At 40.7% G+C, this 27,465-nt stretch overlaps 2 protein-coding genes across 5 annotated transcripts in view; one reads left to right on the top strand and one right to left on the bottom strand.

The window, feature by feature from the left end:
* ppp3cca (protein phosphatase 3, catalytic subunit, gamma isozyme, a) overlaps positions 1-8,580 on the top strand; it is a 37,045-nt gene extending 28,465 nt beyond the window's left edge. Inside the window, exons 14-15 of one of the 3 annotated variants that reach the window (XM_028033297.1) lie at positions 1,679-1,705; positions 4,038-8,580. In XM_028033297.1, the coding sequence (XP_027889098.1) occupies positions 1,679-1,705; positions 4,038-4,198 (188 nt within the window). In that variant the 3' untranslated portion in view covers positions 4,199-8,580. The remainder of the gene's footprint in view (positions 1-1,678; positions 1,706-4,037) is intronic. The other 2 variants (XM_028033298.1, XM_028033299.1) reach the window with 2 other exon arrangements.
* A 1,160-nt stretch (positions 8,581-9,740) lies between these two features.
* On the bottom strand, positions 9,741-27,228 carry adam28 (ADAM metallopeptidase domain 28). Of its 2 annotated transcripts, XM_028033294.1 has the most exons (22): positions 27,067-27,228; positions 23,715-23,803; positions 23,512-23,588; positions 23,181-23,259; positions 22,973-23,049; positions 21,906-22,089; positions 21,696-21,758; positions 20,993-21,064; positions 20,624-20,793; positions 19,472-19,553; positions 18,016-18,149; positions 16,978-17,155; positions 15,240-15,329; positions 14,248-14,443; positions 14,050-14,155; positions 13,582-13,738; positions 13,413-13,493; positions 12,960-13,053; positions 12,778-12,883; positions 12,609-12,702; positions 12,442-12,531; positions 9,741-10,496 (listed from the first exon to the last, which is right to left on the bottom strand). In XM_028033294.1, exons 1-22 carry the CDS (start codon positions 27,122-27,124, stop codon positions 10,464-10,466), a joined length of 2,310 nt encoding a protein of 769 aa, XP_027889095.1. In that variant the 5' UTR covers positions 27,125-27,228; the 3' UTR covers positions 9,741-10,463. The 2 variants fall into 2 exon arrangements, with proteins under 2 accessions (XP_027889095.1, XP_027889094.1); XM_028033293.1 differs by lacking the exon at positions 27,067-27,228 and having other exon boundaries at positions 23,715-23,879.
* Positions 27,229-27,465: the final 237 nt, after the last annotated feature.

The following is a 27,465-nucleotide window of genomic DNA, read 5'->3' as shown; positions in this document are numbered from 1 at the left end:
CGTTGGAGCGGCTACGTACGCAGCGTTTTGGTTAAAATGTAGTCTGTGGTTTTACAGAAGAGTTATGGATTCTACACAGTAGAATGACGCACAATTTTTATTACCTGTAATGCTGTGAGAGCTCTGGTGGAGACAGCAGCAGATTGTCTGATAAAAACAAAGATAAACCATCACCCTCCATCTACTTCCTGTCATCTTCTTGGTTTTTGCCAGTAGAAACATCCAGCTGTTGATCTCGTGACTCGTGTCATGTCAAAAAGTGTTTCTGTCGTAGTTTTACAAAATACGTCTGTTTCAATACGACTGGAAAACCTTATTGAAACAGAAATCCTAAAACCTCATCCTGATGCAAAACTTTTTATCAAATTTTTTTTTCTAAATTCCCTTGTTTCCATTAAGCAAATTTATTTTCAGAATTTCAATCTGCACAATTTCTTGATTAATGGAGACGGAGCTATTGTGAGCCAATGAAATGCAGAATCTGGAATAAATAAGGTTCAGACAGCAGATCTATTTTACTGTCAGTCCTGCACTTTATATTTTATATTCATATTTATATTCATATTTTATACTGTATTTAATTTTATTCTGGAGTAACCTCACAACATTGGAACCTCAAACATTGTCCTGAGCCGTATGCAAGGAAATTTCGTTCTGTATACACCCTGTGCATGCAAAATGACAATAAAGTCAGTCTAAGTCTAAGACAAACGCCACCATCAATAAGCGTCTGCAGTCTGAACGGCCACGTCACATTTTATCCAGCTTTTGCGTCACAGACATAAGACATAATTCTGCATCAGCAGAAGTTAGATGTATAGAATGACTGAAAATTATAATTATGAACTTATGAAAGATGTCTGCGTCACTGAAGCCATTAACACGCTGCTATCCCACCACTCCTAGCTCTGACTGCACATCCAGACTTCACTGCTGAAGCTGCAGTCAACAAAATGTTATTGCTATTAGTTGCGCTTTCTTTCTATTAGTTTCCTTCATCTTGTTATGATCTAGTAACGATACTACCAGCTCCATAGAGCTGAACAACTTTAATATCGTTCATTTTTACTGGTGTTGTAAGCCTTTCACACAGACGTCTCATTGCGATGGAGTTTAATTAGGTTCACGAAGGACCATGCAAAACAAAAGAGAAGGATTTTAGCACAATATCTTAATTGAGCATCCAAAGCCTTGCTGTGTGACCTCAGCCTTGCAGTAGTTTTGGGAACAGTTTTTTATTCAGTCATGCTTCATCCGGTTGCACAGTCTCTTTCCAATTTGTATTTTTTTTCAGTAAAACATGAAGATTAAAAAAAAAAAATCTGATTAGATTTGTCGTACAGGAGCTAACGTACGAGCGCCCCGCTGCGTCGCTCTGCTTGGTCATTGTGGCACATCTCCTCCCAGTCCGACTATTTGAGCTGAGGTAAATCCGCCTCTCAGCTCTCCTCACATAAGTCCTCGTGACCCTTTAACACCAACACTGTCCCAGTTGTCTTCACTCTGACCTCCCACCCTTTTTATTCAGAGGTTTTGAGGACGACTCCCTTCGCTCTCTTGCCCCTCCTCGTCGTCTCAGAAAGGCTTGATACTTGATTTTGCTGTTGAATGTGTTGTTTTTAGCCACGTTTGATGACTCCGTTTTCTTTCCCTCCTTCCCAAACTGCTAATAACAAAGCTACCATTGAAGCAGCTAAAGCAAAAGGTATGCAATGTGACTCGCATCCCTTGTCTGTCTTGTGTTTGTGGTTTTCACCCTTTAAAGATATAAACACCCCTGAAATGTGGACTTTTCTTTCTTGTTTGTGTCTTTTTTTTTTGTAACATAATTACTAGTTATCATATTGCTGTAAGAAATACTTTACTGATGCTTTACAAAATCAGTCACATTTTGTTGGGACCATTTCTCAGTCCAGTGCTCTGAAAAATGTTTGCAAACGGCTTAACAGAGAAATGTTGTCATAATGACTTCCTGAAGGCGGAGTCTCTGACGGAGCAGGAGCTTCTTAAAGTGACAGAACTCCAATTTTAAGGTGTCAAATTGCAAAGCCAAATTTATTTTAAGTCATGTTTGACATATACAGCATTTTTTATAACAGCCAAAAGGAACATAGTTACTTGATTTTGCTCTAAAATGGCAGGCTGGAGAGTACATTCCTACTGCCCCGTTGAAGCATTCTATATCCATCTAATCTTTATCTAATTTTTCTAATCCAAACAAAATGCATAGCAGTACATGCTGATAGTCGACTCATTTCTAGGTTTAAATCTTTTCAAGCTTTGCTGCATTTTTGTCTATAGAGATACAATCACAGATGATCATATGTAATCATGTGGAACGATAACCAATTAAAATCTCTGATTTTCTCGGCTCTATTGGTGCATCTCTAAATATTTTCACCAACGGAGCTCAGGGTTTCTCTCAGTATATTATAAGCCTGGCGGCCCCCCAGGCTTCACTTGACACCCCCACCAGACTAAGCATTGTTTGTTTATTTATTTTAATGCACCAGTAACAGTGACGGCAAAGACAGGTTAAGCTACGTTTATGTATAATGAAACAATTATCTATTTACAAAAAGATAATTTCATGTGATTCTACATACAAAAGCTACAGAAATGCTAGTTTTATTTAGCGCACCACTATATTTTCTTTGTTGTTGATACAGTGGGGCAACTGGTGGACTAGCTAAGCCTGTGTGATCGGGCTTAGCTAGTTTTCTGGGGGAAACCCTGGAGCTGAATGAATTTCTGGTCCTCCACATAACTAAAGTCTGTGTTACTGAGGGGTCCATGTTTGTAGATTGAAGTTTGGGACCTGCCGGGCCCCTTGTTGCTGAGGAGTCTCTTAGTGTTTGAATAAAGTGTTTTCTGGTCAAGTTTGGCTCCCCGCACGGAGAAAAGCCTGCTTAGACGGGGCTAAGATAAGATCAGGGACATCCCCGCCTGGGATATTTTCAGAAACTAATCCCGTTACACCATTTGGCTGTTGCTACGCCGACCGCCTCATTAGCTCCGTAGTGACGGCCAGTGCATGAGAAACTTTTTTGATCAAATCCATTCAGAACGGAATTGGGATGCTTGACATTACAAACCGAAGTCAGCTGCACACATTGTTTAGATGGCTCTGTGTAGCATCAGAACACACTGGGGTCATAATCTAACGCTGCCCTTCAGCATTGAGCTGCAGCTTCTCGTTTCAAACTGCTCAGCCACGTAGCTTGAGTTACCCTTCTTGTAGATTTAGCTTTCTGTTCCTGTCCATGGTGTTTGGGTTCAGTCTTGCCCCCAGTCTTAAAATCAACAGGGACATGTACTCAAAAAAAAACCGTTTTGTTTTCACCTTTCACCACATTTTCAATAGAAATATATCTTTGGTATGTTGACTATTATTGAAAACTCCTGGAACATATTTCTTGAATAAATCTGTTGTGTTTATTTATTTAATATTAATTAATGTTAACTGGAGTACTCTGTATGGTGCAGGGACCAGAATTGACCCTTAGCAGTCTTGCCAGTTAACTCAAATTAAGGAAGACGGCTGAGACTGTGGAATTATATTAGTCTGAAGAATGAGTTAAAACAAATAGGTCGCCATCACAGATATTATCAAGACTATTTTGAAGGACTTAGTTGAGCTTTTGTTTCCTTAAGTTTAGCACTTCACATGTGAAAAGTTTGTCTGAAGATTTCCTCTCTGGTTTGCTTTCCATTTGCACATGTTCTCTGGTTTCCTCGGCTGTCTTGGGACATGACCGTAAGTTTACGATACGTGGAGTGTTTTGTTGTTGTGGTTTGTCCCAACTGGTGTTTGAACTTTAGTAGTCTTTTTTTTTTTTTACCCATGCATGTGTTGTGTTCACAGATCCCATGTACTGCGCTAGGCAGAGGCCGTGTTTCGTCCTTTGTTTTCCTGAGATCCGCTTTTAGTTGAGCCTCTCAGTACAAGATACGGTGCGCTTAAAGGCTTTCTAACTTCTCTTCACGTTCAATTTTTATTCCCCCCCCCTCCCCCTCTCCCCCTGTCTGTTCTCCAGCCATTCAAGGTTTCTCTCCCACGAGGAAGATTCGCAACTTCGAAGAGGCCCGAGGCCTGGACAGGATAAACGAGAGGATGCCGCCGCGCAAAGACGGCCAGCAGCCGGACGGGACGGCCGTGAACGCCAACGCCCCCAGCAAGAACGGCACCGACGGATAGAGGGAGGCGCAGGACCTCCCGTATCCTCACAGAACCCATACCGCCCCACTCCCAGCTCCCAAAACAAGCTCTGTGTGCGTCTCTGTCCGTCCGTCTGTCTGTCAGTCTGTCTCCGCTGCTGAAACTGTCTGTCCACCTTTTGCTCACGTGGAGCACAGAGTCGGCAGCTTCAGTGGATAAAATCTGGTGGAGCCCATAGTGCTGGGAAAAGAACAAAGAGAAGAAGAAGACAAAAAACCGCGACATACTGAATGATGAGCCTGCCGGGGCAGTCTGATCTTATTTATTGCAGTTTATATATATTGGATTTATTTAATAGCGAGTAATGGTTGAAGACAGTTGTGTAAATGTAAACTGACACTGAACTCATGTGAAACAATTTTTTTTCTTTTTAAAGGGAGAATCAACCAGAGCTCTTGTTATGTAGGCGTTTCAGCCACTTCAAGTTAGCTTTTTTAATTATTGTTATGCATTTTTAATAAGGGAAAAGTACAAATACTGTCCTGCACAGCCTCTTTGGACTCCGGTTCCGGTCCGTACGGAGCGGTGTTTCATTTTTGTGATTCACTTGACTGATGGTCAACTTGATCTTCTCTGTGTAGTTATTGATCAGTCAGAAATTCAAAAGTTCTGATCTTTAATCCGATCACTGAATGCACCATGCTCACCAGGTTGTTGTAATGTTATTATTTAAAGTGGAAGTCGTTACAAAGTTCACACCAGCACAGTTTAGTCTGCTTTAATCAAACTCCAACTCGTTTCTTTTAGAAAGTCCGGTTCGTTTGGGGAGGTGTGGACGCATAGACGGACGTACATGTAGACCAGAAAAGCGAACTCTGGTCCTCCTGCAGACCTCGACCTCGGTTCGGTTTGAGTGAACTCTGGTGCTGTTCGAATGCATATGTGAATGTCAAGCGGACAGCAGACTGCTCCAGAAATAGAAAGTAAAATGCAGGGCATTCTGGGAAAATACAACCAAAACAAACATGCGAGGCGCGTGGTCTGTTGCCAAAGACGAAAGAGAAATCCTAAAACCGCTACAATCTGACACCACTTTTATTTTGTTTACATTTTGTGAAGAAGGAAGTTGTGCTCGGTGTGTTCTTTAGAGATTTTTGTGTCGTTTCAGAGGCTCTTGGTGCAGCAACACCGCAGGCAAGGAGGTAGAAAGCTTACTGAAAGGTTTAGATGGTTTGATAAGGTGCAGTGTGAAAGCGAATCGATGAAAATGCAACAAATGTGACTTTGGTTGATCAGGTGTGAAAACACTCAAGGTTTTTGGAAGCTGTCCTAAAGGAGACGAGTCTGTTCTTCATTCAGGCTGGAGGAGAGCGAGAGAGAGCAATACTTGGAGCAGACAACAGGAAGGCTGAATGGTACACATTTTGGGCTTTCAACCTCTGCAGTGAGAAGACTCTACATTCTACAAAATAGACTCCATGATCAACTGCAGTAACTGAACTAATGCTAAAGCTAGATGTTAAAGATGTTTTAAATCTTTAATCCTGTACAACTCCACATTGTTTTAAAATATTAGGAATATTACTCTTAACATCACACCTGTTCCTAACATAAGACTGCCATAAGGAGGTCGGGTGGGGGAAAAAAAAGTTATATGATGGTTCTATAGGAGAAATTGGAGTCTGTGACAATCAGAAGGCTTGAAGCTTCAGAAACTGACCACAGAATTTGAATACGGTATTGAAAATCTGTCATTTGAATGTAATTTTAATGTAAATGATCGTTCAATACTCTGAGACTGAAATCCTCCTTTGTCTTTTTCCCAAAGACGGTTTCTGTGTGTATCCATATGAACAGGTTCAGGCGTTGCTGTTCAGGAACGACGTTTATATGAAGGATGTGTCGGTAAAATAAAACAAAGTACCCTCACTTTGTGCAATCACAGTTGCCATCGGGTACACACGCTGTTGCCTTGATAGCAGCTAGAAGCATCATTGGTTCTCAGGCAACATGCTTCCTGCTCTGGTCACACTAGCTGCCTTTCCATTACCAAGGTGCGCAAAACTTTGTCGAGGTTCCCCTAATGTCGGAACAAACACAATTTCGCAATTGTTGTGTTTTTATTCACTAAGAAACGCAATTAAAATGCCGCATGACTAAATTAATTAACGCAATGAGTCATTTAGAAACATGCCGTGTCACGATCTTCCAACTACTTCCTGCCGTCATCTTCTTTGCGGTTTGTAACGTCCGGTTGTGAACGTGACTCATGATGCAGAAAATGTACTTAAATTTGAGTTTTGTAAAATAAACCAATTTTCAATTCAGCCAACCCCCCCTCCCCCCCACACACACTCACATCATCCTAGCACCAAAACCTTTGATAGAAAAACTATTTTCTTTTCCAAATTACTATGCTTCCATGAAGCAAATTTTCGAAGCGTCAAATTGCGCAATAACATGGTCAGTGGAGACGCAGCTACTGTTGGATCAAAGACTTGAATATCAAGTTTAAGAGAACCGGCTTCTGTAAAAAACAAAAAAAGGACAATAACTTTATTTTCTCACACAAAAAGGAGATATTTATGGAGTGCTGTGGACACTGGCAACCCTTCTCCCCAAGAACTGCTTCGTTTGGAACCGTGTTCGACTCAGTTTGACTCTCGAAGTTTCATTTGAAGACTCTAAAAACAGAACTGGGGCGTGCCCAGCTTTTGTTTCACTGTTCTCATGTTGATTATACAGGTTGACGATTCCTTTTGGCTCATAGCCGTGAACACGGCACAAGAAGAAGAAGATTGGAAACGCCAAGCGGCTTTGACGACGCCGTACCCAGACACAATGGACTGAGTCACTGCTCAGCGAGGACGCTGCTATAAAAGGAAGCGCCTCCGCACTGCAGGCCTAACCGTACTTTCCTCATCTCAAGCAGGGCTGACTCAGAGATGTAGTATTTTTAAAAGACTCGCCGTCCCCTCTAACTCTGTGGGGCCATTGACACCTGCTGAGACACCCGGTGTGTGTGGGCGTGTGTGTGTGTGTTTTCCGTTTTTCTCAGTGATCTAACTCTCTTCAGGCACTCGTCTGTTCACAGTCACTCCCAGCCCTTTAAAACCCGTTTTTTGAAACTGGTGCTCCGACACACCTGGCTGTAACTGCATTGGATTTATTTATTTTTAACAAGGTAGGTGCAAATAAGCTTTAAGATTTGGTATTGTCCGGTAAATTGACGGCTTCTTTTTTAAACGAGTACAAAAACGAGGGGCAGCATCCGCAGGGTTTTCACGCAGTCTTCTTTTTTTTGGAATTTGGTCAGAAGAAGTACGGAAAAAGAAAACTTTATCCAAACGTCCATCCTTCTGGCCATCATGGTGTCCTTCGTTCCTAGTTTCCTTCCATTCTTTCTTCCTTGTCTGTCCTTTTTGTTTCCTACCTAGCTTTTGCTCCTTCCATCCAGGTGTCCTCATCTCTGACCTTTGACCCTTCTTTGTCTTTCCTTTTTGCTTCCTTTTGACTTCCTTGTCTTTCCTTCCTTTATTTCCTGTTTCTCTCCCTCATTCTGTTCGTCCTTTAACTCTTCCTTCCTTGCTCTCTTGTCATTCATTTGTTCCTGCTATGCCTAACCTTGTCTTTCATTGTTTCTTTGTTTCTCACGTTCTTTTCTTCCACCCTTCTATCTCTATTTTTTCTTGTTTTTTACTCCTTGTTACCTTCCACCATTCTGGGCTTTTCTTCCTTGCCCTTCTTTTGCTTTCTTTCCCTTTGTCTTTCCTTCGTTTCTTCAATTCTTCCTTGTGTTCTTCCTACCCTCCTGCCTTTTTGTCATTCTTTCTATCCTTTCTTCCTCCTTTAAACCCTTCAACTTCTTTTGTGTCCTTCCTTCCTACCTGTCAGTCTCTGGTATTTGCAGGTTTCATAAAAAAAAAAAATATTTTTGAAAAACTTGCCATAAATTGACAGGGAATGTTTTAATTTCAGTTAGAAAACTGAAATGGATGTAGAAAAGTGTTTTTATTTTTTCTTCTTCTACACATAAAGTGTGTGGGACTCCTGTGTATGCGGGGAAGCTTGTAGTCACACAAGACTTCGACCTTGAGTTACTTGTTGAACATGTTACCTTTTGCAGTGCGGCTCGATAGATTTCTGGACTTCTCCCAGGAAATGAAGTATTTTCTTTTTGGTTTACATTCATATCTGTGATGTTGGAAATTGTTTTTAAGGCTTTCCAGGGTGAGCCATACAGTGTACTGACTCCTGTCAGATCTTAAACATATCTTTAAGAATGTTTTGAAAAAAAAAAAAATCTTATGTTAGCTGTAATAAAGGGTCGAGAATTATATCGTATATGTCATGCAAGGCCATGAATTTGTTTATGTACATGTATCTTTTGGGGGGGAAATAAAATAAATTCTAAACATTGATTTGACTGACTGTGGTAATGTTGTTATCACAGCTGTTTTTCCTCTCTGTTGTAGCGTCACATTCATTCTCCCTCATCTAATGTATCCAAGTGTCCGTCCTCAGTACATGTCCAAACCTGAACTGTCCCTCTGATTTACAACCTCTCTCATTTCGGTCACTCCCACCAACAATCTTGACATCTTCGACTCTTCCGCCCTGTCTTTGTATCGGTACCACTGTTTCCTGACCGAAGATCATAGCAGGTTATGCTAATCTTTCCGCCACTTTGTTTAAAAACATAATATTTTAGACACAGGATTGGTTTCAGAAAAGTTTTCATCCACCTGAATCCGCAAACGTTAAAAACGCCCCTGACGTTGTTTTAAACATGCCAAACCCATAGGGGGCAGTATGGGTTTAAACCTACAAAAGCCAATCCTATTGCCTGAAAAAAAATCATGACTTCCTGTTAGAAATTAATCACAGTGCCAGGTTGATCTGTGTGGACAGATGTATAGCTTGAACTACTTTTAAATTGCGTCTTATAATATGAAGTTAATAAACTACAAGACCATGTCTATTGGGAATCATGTCAAAGGAGGTATGTTGATATATTGCATTATTTGTTGCAGACTGTAATTAGAGGGACCCTAAGATCTGTTTTCCTATTTACACACACGCAAAACCAGTTTTCTCAAATTTCCACTTTGGTTGGAGTTTTCATGTGGATGAAAAGCCAGAATGAAAGAAAAAGAAAAACTAATTTGGTTTCCCAGACACCTGTCTGTGTGTGTGTGGGGGGGGGGGGGGGGGGATTTTACTGTACATTCTTATTTTGAAAGCAGGAATTAATCTCTGCACTCAAAACTTCTGCTAACGTTCATAGATTCTCCATGCCCTCTCAAATTTCTGTGTTCACGTTGATTTTCCTTGGTCCACCTGTATAGTTTTTCAACATTTCCATTTCCTTTGGAGTGGCTCTCAGGCAGAGTTGAAAAGAAAAAACACATCTGCTATATTTTAAATGGTTGTCTTGAAATGAGTTTTTCTGTCTATTTAGATTTTAATGCTGAAAACTGTATTCTGAGGTCATAGGTACCTTCTACAAAGTTCCCTAACTCCGCCGGGGTTATGACCTCCTATGGAGCACAAGACTACAACATAAAAAAAGCACATGACGGTTTGTTTTTCATTGTATTTGTTGAGTTTTAACATTTACAGTCGCATGAAATGCTGCTTGTATCACCATTTTTGCTATTTTAACACAGTTTGATTATGAAACAAAAGTCAAATAATTACAAACTGCATCAGGTACTCTGAGCTCAGTTTGCCAACGTTTTGATTTATTCTCCTGGAAATGAAGTTAAACCACCAGCAGACATTTGATGATTTGTCGACTCTGATGTAAACACGAGCTAAGAAACAATTTTACGCCGCCGCCGCCGCTTGCACATTACATTGACGATGTAAATAAAATATAAATATAAACACATATTTCACAGTTTCTTATGAACAAAGACATGGCTTGATATGGAACATGAAATACAAACATGCAGTAACTGCGGTCCACTTTCAAACGGGCCGGTTCCACAGGAGTCACAGAGAAACAAAGCCTGCAGCTCTGTCTCAACAATGTTATAAAATAATATACATTAATTACAGTCAGGGCCAGTTTAATGTACAGTACAAAAATGGGCCATAAGAAAACAGAAGTGAATCCCTGTGAAATCCATAGTAGGGTGCCACACAAGTTCAGTTTGTACTTCCTGTTGGGGTTCAGGTGTACTTCCTGTTGGGGTTGATGAAAACAGGACTCTGTCCCTGTGGCCTGCCAGCTGCCTCTAGTTGAAGACCAGAGGGAAGGTCTCCCCTGCTGCACTAACACTTGGCGCCAGGCTGCACATCAGACCTTTGGGGGAGGTACGGGTCTCAGAGCCTGGGATAAACAAACAAAAAAAAGGTTAATTCATAACATGTAAACATACATATAGATAGATAGTGATTATATTTATGTTTTGATTGAAGAAAACGACCATTTATGCCTTCGTATGAACTGAACATGATTCTCTGGGGGTTGGGCGGCAGGCCCCTCTAGCCCCCCCTTGTGGTTGCCACTGCTGGGTCACTGTTACATGGGAATTACGTTTGGCTTTTTTGTTTTAACTCTGAGCCTGTTTTATGTTGTGTCATGTTGTCTGTTATTAAAGTGATTTATTGATTCTACAAGTCTGACAGTAATGAGGTTTGGTGACAATGAACTAAAACAAAGCTAATAAATTATTTTACAAGGGTAGAAATCGTTGCTCCCATAGGGCTGGGCTAGTTTGGATGACTTCCATCTCCGTTAATGAATAAAATAGTAATTTTTAAAGAGGCATCATCCTCAGCAACTACCAGTTCTCTCAATTTACACTTTAGTTGGATTTTTTTCTTTTTTGGTTTTCAGCATTACAAACATTTCTTTGGCTTTAGCTGATTATTTATTTATTTGCAATGTGTTACTTGTTGCCAGACTATTGACAGCACAGACAGGGAGGGGGAAAAAAGCCAGAAATGTGAGATTTGCACCACCTGCTAGTTATGACTGTTAATGAGAACCAGTGTTGTGTTTATGTCTGTTTGTGCTGCCCTCTGCTGGTCAGTTTTGATTTTCACCAGTTTTTCCCATTTCTAAACAAAGCTGTTAGTGTTGTTACTGGCGAGAATATTACATGTATAATTTACATTTTACTTAGTTCTTTTTCCATTTTGACATGACACCACTTGTCAATCAATCCAGTGGGTTTGTTAGTAACTGACCAATCAGAGGTCGCAATTTGTTCTGAAGCGAAACACCTGGAGGAACCGAACCTCCCACGAAGTTGAGCGCTGCGGTCACCAAGATTTGGTGAAAAAATAATTCGGAAAAAAATGGTTAAACGTAGTCAGTGGGGAATATGCAATTACGACACGCTTTATCTAGAGAATTTCGCACACAGAATATTTTATTTGATTTCTAAAACAAAGGCCGACCACATGAGCGACTGACTACCACAGTACCGATCAGCGGCATCACTGCCACGTGTCCGTCTGCATGAAGGTAACTGCATATAAATCACCCTCTTTTTTTTATTATCATTTCTTCATATATGTTGAATGGTTACATCGAAAATTAATGCATAAAACTCGATTTCAAACGTGTGCTGTGGCTACAAACGTATCGTTTCTTTGTAAAACACACGTGATCAATTTATTATGTCCGGGTCGACCCTGAACGTCCCTTCACATTCATTAATTGCACGAGCTTATTTACCGTCAGACCTCTTGGGCTTTGACAAATTTCTCCGTAGTTTTCCCACAAAAAACCCTAATGTTTATTTTATTTTTTATTTTTTGCCTGCCATCTTTGCCTTAATGTTAACTGATAAGGCAAAAATGCCTCACCACGTGACTCTGCTAACAGTGAGCTTCACTATCTCCACCATTATTCGCTCTACCTGAGGTATACTTCCGCGTGGGCGGAGCGATCTTGCCGTGGCGTGTTGTCAGTACGGTGGCGTACTAGGGCCATCGTAGATTAATTAAAAAGAAATATATATATATATATTTTTTTTATTATTATTATTATTATTTATTTCGACCAATAATTCAGAAATTTTTAGATTGATCTCAGAAATTTTTGAAATTTTCCAAGTTTTAATTTTGATCTCAAAATTTGAGCTCCGCAAATTTTTTGACTTTTCAAACTTAGAAATTCCACCAATTTTTTCTAGAATTTTTCAGAAAATAAAAATGTCACAAAATTTCAGATTCTTTGAAAAAAAAAAAAAAAGTATTACTTTTCTTTCCCATCTACAATGGCCTTAATACACCATGGCAGCTGTCCCAGACAAAGTGTTTACCTGGCGTGCAGCGCTGTAGTTCTGGCTCGGGGGTTTGGGTCGGTTCCCTGCTGGAGGTGGAGGAGGCGGAGCTCCTTTGGGCTTCGGTGCCTAAAATTCGAGCCATATAGTTAGTAATATATTGAGCAGCTGATGTACAGTCCTGCGTCACGATGCCGTGGCGTTACCTGTCTGAGTGGGCTGGGCTGACTGATGGTGTATTCCTGGGTGACGTGAGGCGCAGAGCTGCTCACTGCTGCGGCTTTTCTCTGCGTCTGTGAACTGTCGGGAAGGAATCCGGTCATCACCACCATGAACAGCAACAATAAAACCGTCTGTGGGGTGAATGTCGCTTACACTGGCAGGGTTGGACTACGTTTCTTCCTACACATGAACCCCACGACCCCCAAAAACAGGCCGAGGACCACCAGAATGACAGCCAGGGAGATGGCGATGTTTGCCCCTGCAGGAATGAATCAGACATGAGCTTATCTGAATCCAGAATTTGTGCTGATGAAACACCTGGAGACGGTTCTGACCGGTGGACAGAGAAGTGAAAGCATCATCCTTTGCTCCACAGTTAGGAGGCAACCAGCCGGGCAGGCACTGACACTCACTCCTGTGATTGCACACCTGAAGAGAACACACACGTTGGACAATGAACAGACACTATACTATTTCACTCCAAAGTCCCTAAACCAGTGATGCCCAAAGTGGGTCCTGGAGGGCCGGCATCCTGCACGTTCTAGTTCTCTCCCTGTTGGTACCAACAACCTCCTCAGCATGTCAATGTTCTCCTAACGCCTCTAATGAGCCATCATTGGATCCAGGTGCGTTAAACCAGGGAGAGAACTAAAACACGCAGGAGGAAATTGGACCTCTGAGAAGACAGAAACTGACGGCTCCAGCTCGGTGCAGGTTGCAGAATGTTTGTCGCTCCAATCTGAACACAGATACTGTTCAGGAAAGCTGCCGTGCTGGCGCGTACTCACAGCGTTGCCGGGGCATTTCGCCGAGCAGTTTGTGTTTCTGTACGCACTCTCGACATCCATGCACTGGTTCTGGCTGCACACCTTGAAACACACGGACACACACTTTGAAGCTGCTGCGCTCACAGGACGGTAAATCTAAAAACTTGGAAAAAGAATGAAAAACGAGTACCTTTCCCTCTCCACACACGGTGCCTTCATCCACCTGCCCGTAGTCTTTGGTGTAGTCGGAAAAGAACGCCGCCTTGCAGGTACCTATTGAGACCATTTGGCCATAGATTGGGTTCGCATTGCCGCCCTGGCAGAAGAGCTTCCCACACAAAACATCTCTGCACAGAAAAGAAGAGGCTCATGTTTACGTCTGTCCCAGAACGGGAAATATCTCAACGAATTAGAGATGCACCAATCAGACTTGGTAGTCGACTCCAGTTTTCAGATGCCTTTGAGGTTTCATTTTGATTCTGTAATAGGGCCAGGGAAGATTTCTGCTAAAAAAACTAAACTGAACAGCAGGTTGTTTCAGGCCTGCCAGTAACCGGTCCGAGCCAACAACTGTGTCTACTGTCAGTTACTGGTGGTTTGTTTGGTGCATCACTAGAGTTGGGGATAATAATAATATAAGGACTGTTCTGAGACTTACTGTTTTTGGCAGGGAACAAAGTTGGTGTCGGAGAGGCGTCTGCAGAAAGCATAGTAAACTCCTCTGGTGTTGTAGTTGTAGCAGGATGAAGGAGCCTCATTGGCGTCTGGACAGACGAGAATCAAACCGTTTCACAGCCGATCACGTCGTTGTCGTTCTTCTCACTTTTGAACGTCACCCGAAAGCAGAGCCGCTTACCGTTGCCGTAGACCTTCTTGCACTGCGCTGCCCTCTGTGGACACTGACCGTTGTAGCAGTAGCCCAGGCCCTTATCGCACGGGAGCCCGTTCACAGTGAACACGTCCTCGGGACAGGTGGCGCTCTTCCCGTCGCAGTACTCCGCCAGGTCGCAGTCGTCCTGCTTCCTGCGGCACTCGATGGAGCGAGGCTGGATCTGCGTGGAGCAAACCCCGTTAGGGCAAAACACGACGCGAACGTCTCTGGTGCCGACGGTGGATTTAAAGCATCTAAGCTTTTGCTGGATGCAGAGCTGTATGTTTTGTGATGCAAGTCTTATCAAAATGAAGAATAATGGTGCAGGAAGTATCTTGAAATGCCTTCTATATTTCAAATCTGATGGTTCCAATGCGTGGGTCATTTCTAATCAGGGAAATATTTTTTCTATATAGATTTGAAAAAGTTGTGGCTACAGTTTTTCACCACTCCATTACTCAGATTGTCTTTGTCTCGTATTGGAATTTGTTTTATGATCTAAAACAGGAATGTCAAACTTATTTTCAGCCATATCCAGATCATGAATGTCTTCGAAAGGCTGGTTGTGGCAGTTTATTGGTGAAGTCCATCAATAACCTGCTAAAATATCAGTAAATAGCTTTCTCTGCCTTCAATAAGTACTTAAATTGAAATATTGAACATTTTTCTTACATTTGACAATATACAGATAAAAATGTTCTGATTTGACTGATAAAAGAACTGCTATCCTGAAGGTTGAGGGCCACATACGTAGTTATGGCAAGTTGGATTGAGTTTGACATGTGATCTGAAGCATTTAACCGTGACACAAAGCAAAATTCCCCCCCAAGAAAAGTACTTTTTCATTCAAAAAAAGTTATAACTCAAAAAGTCCACAAGAGGGCGGTAGTGCGCCGAATAATTGTGTTGCTGTTGTCCGTTGGAGAGTTGTTGTTACTGGGCTGTTAGGCTGAGAGGTGATGAATGATGTCACTCACCTTGCAGTTGTCGCAGCACTCGCCTTCAGCGCATTGTGACCCTGCGGTCAGGGTGCAGCTGGTGGCGTTGCAGCATGGGTTGGTGCACTCCTGTAAACAGCAACGTGTTTAACCTCAAGCGTTAGAGAGTCTCTCACATGTGAAATGTTGCATTAAACCCCGTCACATTCTCAGTGTTGTATTTTGCAAAGTTTGTAGCTTATTTTTTTTGTGGCGAGCGATTAGGGAAACGTTCAGTTGTGGCAAAGTTTATCTTTTTTTCACTCCAGTCGTGACCAGAACAAATGTAACGCTGGGGACGAATCTCGCTGAAATCTCTCAGTCCAGTCAGAGTCGCTTAAAACCTGGCTTCATGTTGGCAGTGTTAGCTTCTGCTCTGCATGCTGCTCCATCCGACCGCAGCCATGTGTAATTCTGAGGTGTGCTGCACATGCAGCTAGTGAATACCAGCAGAGCTGACAACAGGTCCAAGCAGAACTCTGAAAGGAATGTTCTGCTTTGTGAAACCCGACTGTGTGGCGTTGCAGGAAACCTTAACGTGATGCGGTAAAGGCTTTCAGCAGCCTTAAAATGACTGAAGGGGAGTTCTGAGGAGATAAATATAGCAGTAAATAAGAGTCTAGTGCGTAGTGCAAATTAGAAGATGTAAAGACCAAACAGTGATGAGGAGAAAAACAAGCAGTATGAGAGTTAGGCGCCCAGCGGAGTGCTGCTGTCTGTTTCCTCGAATCACCTGCTTGTTTACGGCTTTAAAACAGAAACATGTCTTGGTTTGTCAGGAAGATTCCAGATCACGAAACTTCGACAACAAGCGGAACCTCTGTCAGATTGATAAACGGCCCAACGTTGTTTTTAAATGCAGAATGGAGACAAATCTGTGCTGCTGGATCAAATCTATAAAGCTGTGACGAGTTTCAGTCTGTTTTTGACGTACACATGAAATACATATATTAAATTTAAGTCTTTTTCCTTTAAAAAAAACAAAACACAATGAACTCAACAATGGAATTGGTCATTTTTCTGTCACAAGGTTTTTCCTTTAATCTGTCAATCACTGGGGACTGCAGGTCCTAATTTTCAATTAATTAAATATTATTTTATTTGTTTCAATTAAAAGTTCAGTTTTTGTGCAGCTCGTCTGACCCTGAACGTACAGAATGTTCCTAAACGTCAGTGTTCATGTGTTGTAACATTTTTTCATTTGAATTGAGGTCTGTACTGCTGCTCCCTTCAGCAGGTTTTCTTCCAGGAATTTTCTGTAGCTTCAGGCTACAGATAATTTCTAAACTTCATGTCCTGGACTGTTGTGTCTTAAGCAATGAATGCGTCACGACCCGCCTACAGAAGACCCACGCTGTTCTTTCCTGTTGCAATGCAACAATAATCAAGTCTGATATATATATATATATATATTTTTTTTTTTTTTTTAAAGAATGACTGAGTCATGTCTACATTAACCAAAGGCTTCATTTTCTGTCTTTGAATGAATTTGTATTTAATTTGCATTAACACATTTCTTGTTTGGTTTAAGCGAGTGGTTTTGCTCTGCTGGCAGAGATTTTGGATTTGAATATATTTCTTAATGCATTCAAAAAAAATTCAGTAATGAAATTTAAATCTATTTTCAAAAATTCCCCTGTCTTATTTGGAAGTCAGCCTTTCAAGGAAATGATGGCTAAACTAAAATCAAAAATGTCCTCTTGTGAAAAATATTAAATAAAGGGCTATTTTTATGTACCTGCACAGAGCCACAGTCGCACTGCTCTCCCTTTTCCAAAAATCCGTTCCCACAGACTCCTGGAGCCACGATCCTGGTGAAGTCTGGCTTGTCGAACAAGCAGCTGGGGTTGCGGCTGGTCAGGTACCTCTCATAGTTGGCGAAGCTGCAGCTACTGAACGTGCGTGGAATATTATAGCTGCCAGGAACAAACAAAGTTTTTTGGGTTTTTTTTTTTAGCTCCAAAGAAAGACACCACAGACCTCAAGATTGACTGGAAAAAATTAGAACATGGATTAAAAAAAATCAACAATCCAGAAATAATTAAAAATGTTTGATAAATAAAATATAAAGAGACTTAATTTGGATTTATAGTTGTGCACATTGTTTACAAAACAATGGGCTTAGCACTCATCCCTGAGGGATCCCAGTTCTGAGCTGCAGAGTGGGTCAGGAGACCAGACCTTACAGCTTTCTGGTTCTTCAGGATCTGGTGGCGGTTAGGCCTGGTCTCCTGGTCTTCTGATCCCAGAGCTTCATGATGACGTATGATGTTAAACATCTCTTATCAAAGTGTGGCTCCGTTACTACTAGTTTACTTTTACAGTGCTGATTATTTCATTAGTAATTATAATGTGCCGCAAGATATTAAAACAGCAGTATACTTCTGGTCTGACACTTGTCTCCCCGAGTGCTACGGCCAAGACGCATCTACTGTGACTTTAGTAGATGTGTATAAAGTCACATCTACTTTAAGTTTAATGCTGCAGTATTAGCCTGTTAAAGCTGCAGCACTCTGACCTTTTCTTTACAGCCCTGTCACCAGACCAGGAAAGAAATGTTCCAATCTCCAGTTATATTATAGTTTACACATCAGCAAATCCTCTCTTCTCCATTTTGTTGCTTATTTTTCCCTCACAACACACACACACACCCACACGCCCACACACACACGCACAGTGAGAGAACTGTACGTAAACAAGGCGATCTTTGACAGAATCAGTGTCTGACCTACTTTAACAAACACACCCTTTGAGGCAGCTGGCCACCTTTCCTTACCTGAGCGCTGCGGCCATGATGCAGCTGTCCCCAGAACAAGAGCAGCCACTGGAGTCGTCGTGATTCATGCCCAGGTTGTGGCCCATCTCGTGGGCCAGAGTCGCTCCCACTGCAATGGCTCGGTCGGTGTGATCCTAAAGACGAACAGAGGCGCAGCTGAGCTCAGAACCTGCAATCTAACTTCAACGAAGAACCGCCAAGACTTTGAGGTTGGAAGGCCTCGTTGCCATCGTCCAAATCTTTAGCTCCCTCCACTGCTTCTGGATTTGATTCCACTTGAAAATGTTAGTATTCTCTTGGTAACACTCAGGAGATGGTGAATAGGGTATCATGTACTGTATAGGACAACAGAAATGTAACAACCACTAGTAGTGCCTGCATTACTGTAAAAATCTTTTAAGTGTGAACATGAGTATAAAAATTTGCATGCTCACCCTCAGGTCGTGTGTTTTTCACATTTCCATTTAGCCACTTTTAGAATGATGGCAATTTCTTTTTATGATGGCTGCCATTTTTGAGACTTTACCCATAAAATGTTACCCATTTTCATGACTTGGGTGAACTTTATGCCTCACATGTTTTTGACTACAGTAACCGGTAATCTTATTCATCAAACTTTAAGGAAGTATGTGCCAAAACTGAAACTGAAGACTTTGCAAGGAGATGAAGATGTGACAGTTGCCTTAATGGTTAGCATTAGCTTCCCCTGATTTTTAATTTTTTTTTATTTTTATGCAAGTAGCATTATAGCATTAGCTCAATAAATATTCTTGTTTAGAAAATTGGTGCTTAGTGAACCTAAATTTGTAGTAATCTGGCAATAACTACTGCAGATTTAATGCAAACATTTGTTCTCAGCACATCTGTGGTGGCCATTTTGAAAAATGGCCCCAAGAAAAATTAAACGCAAGATCAAGAAAATATATATTTGCTACGGTTCAAAACATGTAGGCTGTGTTTTGACACCAAACACATTTATCAAATTGACAATTTTAGAGAAAAAAATAATAATTTTCCATGACAATCCTGGTGATCATCTTGAAATTTTCAGTCACTGTTAGGAAAAAAAAAAGCAAGCCCCAAGGAAACATCTGTGACAAGTTAGGTTCTTGTATCTGCATGTGAAAGATTTTGCTGAAATATTAACCAAACTACAATAGAGTAGTTTGGTTTCAAATCAAATCATCAATTGAATTATTTAGTCAGGACTAAAGTGCTGGAGAAAACTATTTGAGAATTCATATTACTGAGTTGGCAAGCATTTTTATATCAAAATACAAAAGTTTTGCAGAGTCATAATATTCCATTCTCTTCCAACCGTCGCAGCAGCACAGTCTCAATAATCTGGGAACAATTTAGATCCAAATGATCCGTAGGGCAGACTTGGAGCTGTGTCTGTTTTGCCCTTAAACCGTTCCAGGAAAACAAACTGCTAGCGCAGTTAGCTCCAGCTCACCTGTACCACCCCGACCGAATGGTCACCGCACAGAGTCCCGATGTAAGCCAGACCCACGGTGGCTCCTTCAAAGTCGATCCCGCTGAAAGACACAATGAGGCTTTCCATCACGGCTGCATTTCATCTTCTTCGTTTGAATAAAGGCAAACATCTACAGGAAATATGATTATTATGTGTTTTGTATTCATTTCGATAGGTAAACCTATCAGTTTCACCAATGGATGATTTGGTTATGAAATTTCATGCTCATTGTTTGGCTGCCAGCTGGCTTACAGTTTCTGATATTATTGCATGGTTCATCCATATAACATAACTGCACTGAAGTAGATGTGTTATGATGGATTGTTTTTTTTCTTGGACATACCTTCAATGTGTTTTCAGAAATTCTCTGATGTGATTATGACGCCGCTGCTGTGTTGCAGCAGACCTTGGCATAGTGATGAAACGCGTTGCACAAGAGACGTGTGGAAACTCAAAACATCTAGCACATTCAGATCTGTTCAGATTGTGGTTTTCTAAAGCTGAACCTTCAAGCGCATCTTAATAAAACAGAATATAATTTAAAAAGGTCATTTATTGCAGTAGCCGTGTTCCCTGCCTCAGGTGTAGCAAGTATATATATAAAAAAATGCATGGATTTAAGTTAATATTTTTTTATTTCTGTTAATTTTGATGATTATTATTTAGAACTAATGAAAACCCAAAACGTAGTAGTATGTAGACTTCAACATGGTAATAAACAGAAAATTTTAACCATCAAAATGATCAGAAATAAAAGCTAAAATACCATTGCTGCATTTCCATTGACCAAAGCGGAATTATGAATATAAATTCACTTAATGGAAACACACCAATTTTGAAATAAATCATGTTTTTTGGTTAAAAAGCTTTTGTGTTGGGGTGACGTGGGTTTCCAGCAAAATTGCTGCAAAATTGCAGCTCACGTTTGCGTAGTGAATCTATAAAATACACGAGTTTAGCTGTTTGAGTTACTGAAAACACTGAACATTTTGGTCGTTCTGATTTAATAACACACCCGTCTTCATGCAACGGCCTTTCTGTTGCACAACGCATGCACAGTTAGAAAGGGATGTTACTCCATTTAAGGTGACTAGAGACAGAATGACTTGTACTCTTAGAGGTTAGTCAGACCTGATGAGGTGTGCATTGTCGTGTTTTATCCGTTTCACCAGCTCGGAGTTTCTCCAGGTCTTGAAAGCATCCAGGTTGGCGTTAGCAGGGTTGGTCACAGAGATCAGGTCGTTGTTGGACCAGACCTCCAGACCCACCAGACCGATAAACGTCTTCAGGGGTTTGTATCCCTGCAGGTCATCACAACAACAACAGCAGCAACAAAAGTGAACTATTCAGTTTCTCATTCAACAAGCCCTACAGAGGTTTTCCAATATAACGAAATACAAATTATTAAAAGCAGTAGCCTGGATGATGTAAGCTGCCTGCTGAGCCATAAAATGATTCGTTGTGGAATTTGCCCAGGAAAGAGCAGCAGCCCTGACTCACCATGTTGACAAAGTTGACGATTTCAAATATCCTCTGTCTCAGCTTGGTCAGATCTCTGTTCATCTTTATGTACTGAAACAATATTTGGTTGCATAAGAAAAAAAAAGTTACATCCCGTTTCCCAGCAGCTGATTCACAATGAGACACATTATGAGAGGCAGCTGTAGCTTAGACCCAGTTAAGACTGTGTGTGTGTGTGTGTGTGTGTGTGACTTTAAAAACTGTTTCAGCAAACTGCCTGACAGAAAACATTGAATGACGATGCTAATTAACAGAGCTGCTATTTAAAACAGTGAAGGAGGGATTGTAAAGCTCTTTTAAAAAGTCAAGATTTAAAAAATCCTGATATGAAGTCCAGAATCAGAATTAGTGAAGCCATTTTGCAGAGTCAGCAGATATGTTTGGAACTCTGTTTCATTTTAGTTTTGAGAGAATACAAACTGGAAAACTTGTACAAACAGGAGAGGTACAAATTACTAATAGTGTAGTCTTTTTTTTTTTTTTTTGCTAATGATGCATTTATATTTAATATATTTTCTCTACTTTGTCTGAAAGTATGCCAGAATCTTCAACTGCAATCTTCAACTTTTTCATATATATATATATAGTACACCAAATATTGTATGAATGAATGGTTTAATCATTTTCAAATAACCTACGAGATGTGTAATATCACAATGAAATGTAAGATGAAAATTCTTACCGCTCGATTATCAGCTACAAGAACGAGTTCAATGTATTTCTCCTGCAGTAGAACAGGAACACCCTAAAACAGTCAAACACATTTCAGTTTTCCCCTAGAGCTTTACGTCACCGTAGTTATTTCTATGACGTTTTCTGACGGTATCCCCGCCACCCAAAGTTACATTTAACCTCCGACAGCGAGACCAAGCCGTAAAGGTGTACCACCAACCCCAGATCTGGAGCGGCTCCGGCTTGTTGGCGGCTCCACGTCGTCCTCCCAGGAGGTGTTTGTAACGCCACACACCGCAGGGGTCAAGTTCCCGTCGTTTACGGTCGTCACAGCGTGGTCGGCCTCGTCGCCGCCAGACAGAGGCTCAATCAGGTACCGCTGGGCAGACGTCCTGAAGTAACCCCTAAACCCAGGAGTTAATCTCTTTTGAGAGCCAGTAAAACAGTCACTACACCACAAAGCAAATGAAGGGAAGAAGCTGGCTAACCAGGCTAACTGTGTTAGCATCTTTAGCTTTTGTGTCCAACTATTTTCTAATTCTGTACAATATGACACAGAATTTTCTGGCTGGGATAGAAAAACTTTTTTTTTTTTCCATTTCAAATTCTCCCATGCCATGAATTAGTTTGTGTAGGTAGCATTGAAGATAGCTAAGTCAGGTCAAGCTAGCTCAGTTTTTAAAATATAATCGTCACTTAAATAAGCAGAATTTTGCTGTGTTTGGTTTTTCTTAATTTTTAGTTCTTGTCTACCTGAAGCTGTTCATGTCTTCAATAGGGAGAAATATGTGACTGTATTAACAGAGTTAATAACAATATTCTCAACCCTTTTGTTTTTATTTGCATGCCCAAATCCACCAATTAATGAGAAAGAACTTAATGACCTTTGACATTTTTAAATACATTTTGAATGAAAAGACAAGTAAAAAAAATTTTTAAATCAGTCTTTTCAAAGCATAAACTCCTTCTTCACTGTTTTATCCTTTGAGAGATGTCTGTCTCATTTCCTAGAATTAAACAAATTTTAGATACAAATCTACCAGATATATGCTTCACACACAATGAAATGAAAGAATACACCCAAGTAATTTCTAATATTGTTTGTGTGGGTGGTGTTATGCTGTATTTAACCCAGATTGATTTATATTGCTGCGATACAAGCTTTGGACACAGCTATAAAATTGAACATGAAATAATGTAGCTGTTCAGCTGAAAGCGTCCACTTTATCTACACTAAATCAGCATTTCACACACACAACATGATGAATAGATATGTGAGGCTCTTACCTTAGTCCCTCACATGTACTGATGCTAGCAGATGACTCGCTGTCATTCACAATCTTCCCATGGTAGTAACAGTGATCCTGACCCAGACAGAATATTAACAGGGATAAATGTAAATCATCAATGGCAATTTCTTTTAAATTTCATTTTCCAAATACCTATACATCTAAAATTATGCACACGGAGCTCAAACTCGCTTAAAAACACTTACAACATCATGTGGGCTAGTGGTGACCCGGGTTCCATCTTCTTGGTAGTAGGTTTCTGTGTAGTTACGTGTTAGTAACTCACTGATGATGAGAAAAATAACATCATATGTGTCATCTTTGTCCTATTTAAGGAAGTGAAATAGTTCCTTTTTATGAAATTTAAGAAATACTTTCTTAAATTTGACCTTGATTCTGAGGAGATGTGATGTTAAGAAAGTCATGAAGAAAAACTTACACAACTGTGTGTGTGTGTTTTTTTTTAACCACAGACACACACACGTGCACGCCACACACAAAGATTTACACGCCCACGCCAGGGAAGTGAGAACATACTTGTTTTTCTCAAGTTGTAATTGAATGTCTCTTCCTCCAACAGTCATTGCATATTTAATCGTCTCTGGTCTGAGGTACTGAAGGGGGTAGAGAAAGGAAAATTATGCTTTCTGTTTATTTTTGTCATTCTCAAATCCACACTCAGAACTTGTAAAAGTATACCAAAGAATCAGTCTACATGAAATTAAAGTAGGAAGATCTACCTCTGTGCTTCTTTTCCTTACTGCATGAAGTCTGACAGGTCGAACCACCTCATAGTCTTTCCCCACCTCAAAGGTTGGGTTGTGGCTTTCTGTGAACACACAAAAGGAGACAGCAGGTGGATATCCAATATCCAAATCTCTTCCCACCATAGATGTGGTTCTCCTCAAGCCATCAAAAGTAAATCAAGAACTCTAAGCCTCGTAAAAGAACATCAGAAGTGTAAGGCAGCCGAACACTGTGATGTTTCAAATATCATACAGGATTGGGTTCCTGATCCTTACTGTACGATTGTGACCGCACCAATTCATTCAGACCAATGTCAGGAAGCCTTCTTGCGAAAGACACTGAATTACAGTAGTTGCATTTTTGTACAGCCTGGATTACTTGGTTTCTGTTTCTAGTTGTAGCAGCTTCGTGGTGGCAGTCATAATCCCATTTGTTTGCAATACCGATCTACCCCACTCTATGATAAATGATAAATCTTTCATCGTCCGTGGTGACCTCGCCAAGACTCGTCAACAATCCTCCATGCTGGAGTCATTTTTGCCAACAATACACATCGTCCAACATCCTGGGAGTGTAAACAGAAGTATTCATTTAGAAATGCTTATACTACTTGAAGTAGATACACTAATTTCTAACATTTCGTTGACTGAGCCACCCCTACAACTTCTTGCCTCTAATGCTTTACACTGCTAAATGCGTTATCAATCCTTGTCCAATACATTACAACATAATGTGTTATGTTGTAAATGTTTCCACAAGACTGTATTGAACGAGGACAAACTCTGTCCTGGATTTCTCATAAATTGTTTGTTAAAGTTGCACAGCTTGAACAGGAAAGATATCTGCGTTTGTGGCCTCGCTGACGTAGAGACTCTATCCCAGGGTTTGACTGTAAGCACTTCAGTTTTCTAACACCGACAGTGATTCACAAAGAGCTGTAACTTTAACTTGGCTTAAACTATGCTTCTGTTGAAACTGGTAAAGCAATACTTGGGGAAGTGATCAGAAGGCCAACCTAACTCATAAAAACCATAGAAAATTGGACGAAATTACACATAAATCTTGGTTTTTGTTCTGTTACTAAACCAGAAAAAAACCCGATATAATAAGGGAGGAAGATATTTTTAAAGATAAAATTATTCAAAATTCCTCAACATTTATTTGTAATGGCCAAGCTGTTGTTTTGTTTTGTTTTGTTTTGGATCTCCATCCAAACAAAACATTTATCACTAAAACAGTTACACCCACACACACTATTTAAATAACACATATCGACTTATGAATGTACAATTATAACACACCATAGGGTAGAATAATTAAACAGGGCTCTGTTTTTAAAGAGCTCTAGCATTTCTTACATGTTTCACGTTTTCATTCCTTTAAAATGAACAGTCTTTTGTTCAGCAATGCTGTTGGATTTTGGAAGAGTAAAACAACAAGCTTTGTATTAAAATTTTAAATTAAAGTGTGGCTAAGTAAAAGTTGATAATATAAAACATTTAGTATCTTACAAGATTTCTAAAAAAGCATACAAGTAATTTCAACCTTATTTTTTAGCCGAGGGTCAGTCTAAAGCTTAGTGCATACTGATATTTGTGTATAAGGAATAATTCAGTGCAACACTCACTGCCCTATTTTGGACTAATTGTAGTTTGGTCAGATGTTTTCCTGTAACACTGGACCACACCACAGGGCAGTACTGCAAGTGACACAAGATACTGTGATAAATGTAAAATTGACTTTTTTGAGCTCTACATCATGTTATAATGTTATTCCCACATGAAAAACAAAGCAGGAGTGCTGCCTTGATTCTTTCGTGGATGTTTGAGAAATCCTTTAATCTCTCATGGCAACCGTTCTGTGCTTGCTCACAGAATGTGCCGCCTATTTATCCAACCATTCAGCTGCGCAAAACACCTGGGTGGACCTTGTTCCGCCTTCTGAGCCGAGACTCCTCCTTTTTTCCAGGAGCAGCTCCTCCACATAGCTACAAGCCGCCTCAGTTACCACCTCCCCTGCAGCTTCCCCACTCAGCTCCTTCAGACTAGCCAGCAGCAATTAGCAAACACCCAGTGGAACTTTGCATCACCTGATCTCATTAAACGAGCTACTTCTCTGTTCAACGTGGGTAAAAACGTTCTTAAAAGGTTAATACAGGAGCCATGTTGTGATGACTTCCTGAAGGCAGAGTTTCTGAAAGATCAGGAGTTTTTAAAGAGACAGAAGTTCAATTTCAAGGCGTTAAATTACAAAGTTAAATTTCTTTAAAGAAATTTTACTTTGATATATGCAGCATTTTTTACATACTTACTTGATTATGCTATAAAATGGCACTACTGGCTTGTAAATTGCATAATACTTCCCCTTTAATGATTTGAGGGATTCATGTTATGGGCATATCATGTATCGCTCCAGTCTGGTGTCCATAGTGACTCCTCCCAGAAGTCTGATTTCTTCTACCTGAGTATTGGCTGTTCCTTTTATGAACAGGTCTAGTTTTGACTGAATTTCTCATTTCTAATTTAATCCACATCTTATACTTTTGGTTTTAGACATAGGCATAATATTTGGATCAAATTTACTGTTTACCTCTAAGCCTGCTGTGGTAAGAGCTTGCTATATTTGATCAGGTGTAGTGTGTGCAGGAAGTTCTTTTGAAGATGATGTAGTGTTTCTATTTTGTCTATCTAGTTCCGAAAGTTTGAAAGGAAATTAGTTTTGTTCCTGTGACGTATCAATGATGTTAATTCACAAGAGACCAGAGCAAACTCTTCAGTGTTACCGGCGGTGGAAACGCACTCTGCCACAGAAACCAGGAAACTCCTGGTCCAGATTCCATACTTCCTACCAGAGCGGAGCAGCTTTAATATTAGTCACTAACGTCCTCTGTGTCACGGTTACCTGAGGACCTGCTAGCACCTGGGAGGGCAGAGGCTTTGTTGTCACACAAAGTCTGCCGCCGCAGCGTTTCATTGCTGTGTGTTTACTACGTTCAGCTTAGTTATTGGATAGCAACACACGCTAAAACCCAACAACTGCTGTTAAGTTTCAATATGCGGTAGGCAGTATCTCACCTCAAGGAACAGAGTCTCTCTCTGTCTGCTTGAGTAATTATTACTTAATCTCATGCCCTGAAACTCCTCTGGATCTTGTCTAATAGTACAGACGTATGAACTGACTCAGATAGTTATCACTGCCTTTGATTCTTGTCAGATCATTTGTCTCCTCAAGACCTTTACAGTACAACTTGTCTGTCTGGATCAGAAAGCTGCATTCTGAAAGGCAAAGCTTTAGTTATTAATTAGTCCCGCTGCTGAATAGAGGTAACAGTATCCAGTCACTTACCTGAGGGCCTGAGCGAGGCGTTCAGGAAGACGAGCAACAATAGGAGAGTCCGTGTCATTGTTTCAGTCCAAACTGCTGCTGATCTTTGCTCTGATCAGGCTTTATGTGGTCTACCTGCATGTTGCGCTGCTTGCCCTGGTAAGGCCACTCCTCCTGGACCTTCGGGACTTGTCACAGACTCCTTACTGACAAGAACGCCACCCCCCAAGCGACCGGCCTGAACACGCCCCTGACTCTGGGCAAGGATTCAGAAAGGAAACAACTTGAGCGTTGTGGAGTCAAACTTCCAGTCAGCTGTCTTTCACACCAAAGATCTTTGGATTTTAGTCGGTGTGACTTACTGACATTAATCACAAATCACTTTTTTCCTTTTTTTTTTCTCTGCTTCTTCCTGTTTTT

This window comes from Xiphophorus couchianus, chromosome 12 (genome assembly GCF_001444195.1).
Source record: "Xiphophorus couchianus chromosome 12, X_couchianus-1.0, whole genome shotgun sequence".
In the NCBI taxonomy this organism is placed as follows: Eukaryota; Metazoa; Chordata; class Actinopteri; order Cyprinodontiformes; family Poeciliidae; genus Xiphophorus; species Xiphophorus couchianus.
The sequence above is the reverse complement of the archived record's forward strand: the minus strand, read 5'-3'. Positions and strand labels throughout refer to the sequence as shown.